General features: G+C 53.2%; 1 protein-coding gene across 1 annotated transcript in view; it reads left to right on the plus strand.

The window, feature by feature from the left end:
• The first annotated feature begins 6 nt into the window (after positions 1-6).
• TBX21 (T-box transcription factor 21) overlaps positions 7-7,292 on the plus strand; it is a 21,276-nt gene continuing 13,990 nt past the window's right edge. The window contains exon 1 of the mRNA XM_027767319.1: positions 7-621. Coding sequence (XP_027623120.1) covers positions 131-621 — 491 coding nt within the window. The 5' untranslated portion in view covers positions 7-130. The remainder of the gene's footprint in view (positions 622-7,292) is intronic.

Here is a 7,292-nt window from a genome sequence, read left to right on the forward strand (position 1 = left end):
AGGAGCAGACAGACGTCCGAGCCCGGGGCCCGTCCTCCCCCCACCCCGAGGCCTCTGCCCACCCCAGCTCGCTCCACCCTCTCACCTGCCGGTCCTCGACGGCTGCGGGAGGCTGCCCAGCCCGCCCCGGATGGGCATCGTGGAGCCGGGCTGCGGAGACATGCTGACGGGCACCGAGCTGTTGCCGGCAAGCGACGAGGGCCGGGCGCCTGGCGCCGACCCGCAGCACCGCTACTTCTACCCAGAGCCAGGCGCGCAGGACGCTGCCGACCGTCGCGGGGGCGCCAGCCTGGGGGCGCCCTATGCCGGGGGCGCCCTAGTGCCCGCCCCGCCGGGCCGCTTCCTCGGAGCCTACACCTACCCGCCCCGGCCCCAGGTTCCCGGCTTCCCGGGGGCAGGCGAACCCTTCCCGCAGCAGGCGGACGCCGAGGGCTACCCGCCCGGGGATGGCTACGCCGCCCCAGACCCGCGCGCCGGGCTCTACCCGGGACCGCGCGAGGACTACGCGCTGCCTGCGGGGCTGGAGGTATCGGGGAAGCTGAGAGTCGCGCTCAACAACCACCTGTTGTGGTCCAAGTTCAATCAGCACCAGACGGAGATGATCATCACCAAGCAGGGACGGTGAGTGAGGCGCCCAGGAGCGCCAGCCCCGGGAGAGCTGGAGGCTCGTGCGCCGGAGCGAGGACGCGTTTTCTGGCTACACCGACTTGTTGCGGGCGTCTCGAGGACGCGTTTTCTGGCTAGACTGACTTGTCGCGGGCGTCTCCGTGCCCGGCACTCTTTGGCTTAAGCTTTGGGAGGCAGCGTGCGGGGCTGTAAGTGCAGACGGGGAAAGCTCTGGAGGGCTGTTCACGGCCGGGTATGACAACCTCCGCCGGAGAACTCAAGAGGGAGATGGATGGGTGCGGGCGCCTGAGAAGCCACCGCGTTCCCGGGAAGGGCGCCTGTGGCTTCACCCAGGACGGGTGCCTGCCCCTGCCCGGTTCTCCGCGAGTGGGGTCACAGTGGGCAGTGGGGGGCGTGCATTCTGCGTCTGACAGGGCAGAACACCTCAGAGCCCCTCTGCGGGGGAAGCTGGAAGGAAGGCAGAGTCTCCCAGGGTGGGGACAGTAGGCTGGTCCCCGCAGCCTCCTTCCTCCAGCCCCTCTGCTGCTGTTGTGCTCAGGTCAGCTTTGATGGGGGAGGTGAGGGGAGACTGGGATTTGGTGACACAGGGAAGCAGTCGCCAAGTTTCCTTTCCGGTCTGACTTTGAGATCATGTATCTGTGTGTGTGTGTGTGTGTGTGTGTGTTGTGAGAAGGGAGGGCAGTAGAGCCGGTGGGGAGCACAGATCCCTCAGGCACCCTTGCCCACAGGCCTGAGGAGGTGAAGCTCACGCAGGGGTGTGAGCAGGGACCAGCCCCACACTGCCCCTTTGAGGCCTGTCCCCTGCTAACTTGCCCGCATCTCTGTCTAGATGTTCAGGGATCCAGCCTGGGAGAAGTTGGGAGGGGGAGCCCCATGGCTGCAAGGCTCAGGCACCCCTGAGAGGTAGATGAGGTGTCGAGTTTGGGGCTGAGGGTGCTGCTTCCTGATAGAGCCTCCTAATGAGGAAAGAAAGAAACTTCCGACCTGTGTGGTGCTTGTTTAGTAAGCAACAAACACCCTGAGCAGGCCCTGCCTGTGTCTGGGGTGTGAGAGCGTTTGCTCATCCTTCCCAGTGGGGGCCTGCATGGGCCAGGGACCGGTAGGACCTCTGTGTCATCGGTGGGCCAAGGATGGTGGGTCTGAAGTTGGGGAGGTGTTGAAGAGTGGCTACTTTGGGGGGTGGAGGGGAGGGGTTCTGAGCCCTCAGATGGCCTTCAGTCTGGGCATTGCTGGTGCGCCTGCTGGGGGTGCCCTGTGACCGAGCCACCTCTCTGTCCACCACCACAACGGGCTCGGGTTACTGAGCTATGTCTCTTTAAGTCCAGGAAACCTGGCATGTTCCTTTCTGCCTCAGCCTTCATCTCCTCAGCCTTCTGAGAGTTCCTTTCTGCTCCCCCGACACTAGCACCCTCTGGGTATACCCAGGCACAGCCCAGTCTGGGCTCAGTGTGTCCAAATCAGAAGGAACCCAGAAGATCTCGTCCAGCCCTGTCAGTGCAGATAGGGAAACACCCAGAGACAGCAAGAGACTTCCGAAGTTACAGCACATCCGATGCCGGCACAGCAGGCACCCCAGCCCAGACAGTGTCTGCCTGGGTTTCTTGCTCTGGCCTCCATGGCCACCAGGAAAAACGGCCTCCCACGATGCCGCCCAAGGCCTGATGCATTTAGAGTGCTTTCACTTCCATTATTTCACCGCGCAATAGGTAGGCCAAGCAGTCTCCCCATTTTGCCGCCAAAGGCCCTGAGATACAGAGATGTCTAGCGGCTTGCACTCCATCACACAGCAGACAGACAGTGGGGCCTCCTAACCCTCCACTCTGTCATGTGGTCAGAGGCCTTCCCACCTGGGGCCTGCCCACAGCCTTCTACTGGGCCTTCTCCGGTCTCAAGGGGCGGGCTGATGGAGCCCAGTCAGAACTTCAGAGTGTGTGTTGCCGTCTCTACCCCAATGGCTCCTGTTCTCCATGTTCCTGCTTAACGATTTTCACGTGACAAGTTTTGTTGTCTCCCTTTCAGATCCACACGCTTATCTTTTTTTTTTTTTAATGAGAGATGGAAAGATTGGCATTTTTTTTAAAGAATTCTTTTATTTAACTTTATTTATTATTATTATCATTATTATTTTCCAGTTTGATCAGAGGGACACAGAGAGAGAGAGAGAGGAAGTGAGAAAGCAAGCCACCAGGTCCGAGACTTGAACCGTGGTCGGCCATGTGGGAGTCCAGCGCCTTTAACCACCATGCCACTTGCCGGCCCCGAGATTGGCATTTTTGACCAGGTCTCTCTAGGTCTCTATCCTTCTGCCCCGGCTTCCCAGTTAGCTAGGACCACAGGTGCATGCTACGGTGCCCAGCCTGTTTAGTTTGGGTCGGGAACCAACCCAAGCTTCCCGTGTAACCTCAGCCACTGCACAGCGGTACCCTCTCTCCTGCGCTGCAGCTGGGCCTACTGACTTTTCATTATGAAAAAATCCACTACACACAACGTGGATAGAAAAATATAGCAGACCCAGCTTCAACAGTCATCAATATTTTAATTTATAAAAATAATGTATAGATAGGGTGTGGCACTCACCAGAGAGAGACAAAGAGGGGATAGGGAGAAAACACACCCCAAAGGGGCATAGTCATGCCACAATCCCTTGTTCTCCATTTCTCCATCCTGGAGGGTTTTGGGGGCACACACGTATGCCTGGTGTGTCTTCTAAGCCACAGGAGATGGTATTTGAGCTGCACTGTCGGCCGTGTGGATTCCAGCTCCCTTAACCATCAGGCCATGGGGGTGGCCCAGTAGCTATCAGTATGTATTCCATCTTTTTTCTTCTTTATCCTCTCAGTTCTACTGTCTGCAACTCTATTAGTAATATAGTGAGTGATTATTAATAATAAGCCAATCCTAGGCATTATGTCATCCTTAAATATTTCTCTCTGTTTCTCTAAAAACAGCTTAAAAAAATAAACACAATACCATTAATGAACGTGAAAATTCCTATACTTTCTAAATATCACCAAGTTTCCCTGCTTTGTAAATTATGTGTGTGTGTGCATTTTACAATCTTCACAGTTTTTTGGTAGTTTTTGCTAAAGGTTGCATATACTCACCAGGCAGACACACACACACACACACACACACACACACACACACAGAAAGAAAGTGAGAAATCTTCCCCCAGGGGGTCTGGCCTGCTGCAGTCCCTTCTCCATTCTCTTCTCAGGATTCTGGGCATGCACATACATGTGCCTGGTGTGATTTTCAAGCTGCTGGGTCCAGGACTTGGCCATGTGGGATCCAGCCACTTTAACCTCCACACCACCAGCTGACCCACAGTTCTCACACTTTTGATTCATCCCGAGGGGCTGCTCTGGACAATGTGGGGTCCCTGTGGGAAGGGGGCCATGGCTTCTCACTATTTCCTTTGGTGCATCTCCTTGGATGGGCATCAGGGGCCCCATGAGGGTGGAGGCAACAGAGGATGCACCAGCCCGCCAGCCCCTTTATCTTCGAAGCCTAGGCTCTGGTGATTCGGGAAGTCGGTGGCCATTTTCTCCTGCTACAGGCTTTGAGCTCAGAGAACAGCTTCCTTTCTGTCCTCCTTCGGTGGGCTGGCCTGTCCCTCTGTGGGTTCCAGTGACCTGCCAGTCACCACACATCACCCACAGCCTTTTTCCTTTTTGAAAAATTCTTCCACCCTAGGCCCACCCACAGCCCCACAGCCTTTCACCTTGAGTTGACTCACTCTGTCCCAGGTCCTCCCTCTCCCCTCACCCAACCCATCCCTGGGTATAGACCAGAGACCTTGTTACCTTCTTTCACTCCAGCAGGATCGGGGTGGGGAGAAGAGGGAGATTCCCTGGGCCTGGAGACTGATTCAGGCAGCACAGATGGGCTGGGAGAGGGGATGAGAACCAACTGATGCACTGGCCCGACAGATGACTTTGTTGTCTAAGTCTGTGTGTTCGTGGAGACCTTATGTAGAGTCCAGACTCGTGCTGGTGTTTCTGCACGGCAGTGTTTGCGTGGTGTGACAGTTAGCAAGCACATCGGTTGGGTGTAGACATTCTCAGCAGAGGAAGAGAGAGGCTGTGTCTCTGTGGGTGTGTGGGTGTGTATTAATTGCTGGCAATCCCCACTTTTCTGGGTGTGATTGGTTGATTATTATAATTAAGATCACTTTGGGTAGTTCTGTTATTAAATAGCTCAGTTTGTATTTGTATTCGTGTATGCAGAGCAACGGTTGATGAAACAACTTTGGTCCCTCACTGTCCTCACTAGTCCCTTCTTAACATTCTCAACTCCAAGAACTCTGTGGATCTTTTTTTTTTTTTTTTTAATAATTATTTTATTGAGACTAGCAGATGGTAAAATGGTTATGTCGCTGGACTCCCATGTTGTCAAATATGGTTCAAGTCATGGACCCGGTGGCTTGAAATTCATGCTAGGCTGGTGTGCATATGTCCCCAAAATCCTGAGAGGAGAATGGAGGAGAAGGAAGGTTTGGCCATCCCACCCGGGAGTGATTTCTTGCTTTCTGTCGCTCTGTCTTTCTCTGTCTCTTCGGTGAGCGTGCACATTCTATCGCAAACATTTCTCTACAAAAGAAAGAAAGAAAGAAACCAGCAGTTGGCGTAATGGCTATTTCGCTGGACTCTCATATAGTTGACCGTGGTTCGAGTCCCAGACCCAGTGGCTTAAAATCACGCCGAGTGCATGTGTGTGAATGCCCAAGATCCTGAGAGGAGAATGGAGGAGAAGGGATTGCGGTGTGGCCATCCCCCCCGGGAGGTGATTTCTTGCTTTCTGTTTCTCTGTCTTTCTCTGTCTTTCTGATGAGTGCATGCACCCTATAACAAAAACCTCTAGAAAAAAAAAAAAGAAAGAAAGAAAGAAAGAAAAGAAAAGAATTGGGAAGCTGGCAGGTGCATGGTGGTTAAGGGTGCTGGACTCCCACATGGCCAATGATGGTTCGAGTCCCGGACCTGGCAACTTACTTCCTCACTCCTCCCGCCCCCGCTCTGTCCCTCTCTTGTCTAATTTTTTTTAATTATTTAATTTAATTTAGTATTATTATTACTTAATTTCACCAGAGAGAGAGCAAGAGAATGTGAGAAAGCAAGCCACCAGGGCCCGTACTTGAATAGAGGCCGGCCATGTGGAAGCACTTTAAGCACCATGCCACCTGCCAGCCCCAAACTTTGTAGATCTTTAAACAAAAAGTTTCTTGTTGTTGTTGTTGTTTTATAGAGATTTTTGCTATAGGGCATGTGCACTCCCTGGAGAGACAGAGACAGAAAGTGAGAAAGCACCCCCTGGGGGGGATGACCATGCCACAATCCCTCTCTTTCATTCTCCTCTCAGGATTTTGGGCACGCATGCTCACGTGCCTGGTGTGATAAACAAAACTGTGTTAGGCTTAAGCCTACTTTCTCTTAGGCCAACTGGCTTTATTTCTCTCGGGGCGGGTGAAAACTGCTTGGTATTTTGTGCGGCTGTTTGATACTAGCTGTCTGATAGTATTCAGTGGGTCTGAAATTGGAAAAAGGAAGCAGTCCCTTGTATGAGCACATTTTGCATTTTGACAGGTCCTCCAGAAAGGTGGTACCAATTTACACTCACCCCGACAGTCTCTGAGAGGCCCCGTTTTCCTGCAGCTTCTTCAGCAGCAGATACCAATGTTTCAGAAAACATTCTTTTATTTATTTCCTCTGCGAAAGGGGGGAAAAGGGGGAGAGAGCGAGAGACCCTCCCAAAAGGGTCTTCGTGCCACTCTCCACCCCGCGTCTCAGCTGGCACAGGTCACAGGCGGTTCAGGTGTAAACAGGGAGGCCTTACGATCTCTTCGCGTGGGTCTGGCGTCGCAGGACCTTGTATCTCCGCTGTGACACCATCTGGCTGCAAATAACAATTTTCAAACACTTTGCAAACATGACTGATGAAAACTACCTATCTGTTACTTTAATCTGTACTCAATTATAGTAAAACAGAGTATGTGCCAGGTGCCGGGATCCTGCAGGGGCACAATGACCCTGGGAATCAATGGAAAGCAAGTTGACCCTAGTGGGCAACCAGGAACTTGAGGTCCTAGACCCTGTCCTCCGTGGGTAGGTAAGCACTTTTGGTGGGGACTCAGTTTGGCATCAGACCCATCTATGCTCCCAGTTCCTTCCCTGCAAAGTGTCATGTAAATCGGGGGCTATTTTGGGATTCCAGCTGGTGGTGATTCGAGACTTTTAGGGTGAAACTGAGACCTCCCTTCTCCTCTCCCTTTCCCCCATCCACTTCCTGCGTTTGCTGCCACTGGTGATGAAAGCAGGGTGGAAAGACGGAGACCATAGCATGCACTCTGTGGTCAGAAGATTCCAGCTCTGCCTCCCACCAAGGGGCTGCCCCCAAACCTCGCCGAGCCTCACTCACTCTTTTCAAATTGGAAATGTGTGTGTTTTTTTTTTTTTTTTTTTTTGAGGGAGAGATTTTTGCTATAGGGCTTGTGTGCTTGCCAGAGAGACAGAGACAGAGAGACAGAAAGCGAGAAATCACCCCACAGAGGGTCTGGCCATGCCACAATCCCTCCTCCTCCATTCTCCTCTTAGGATTTTGAGCAGCACACACACGTAGCTAGTGTAAGTTTTAAGCTGCTGGGTCCAGGACTCGAACTGTGAGTGTGG

Source organism: Tupaia chinensis, unplaced genomic scaffold (genome assembly GCF_000334495.1).
Source record: "Tupaia chinensis unplaced genomic scaffold, TupChi_1.0 Scaffold144171_1, whole genome shotgun sequence".
NCBI classification, from domain to species: Eukaryota; Metazoa; Chordata; class Mammalia; order Scandentia; family Tupaiidae; genus Tupaia; species Tupaia belangeri.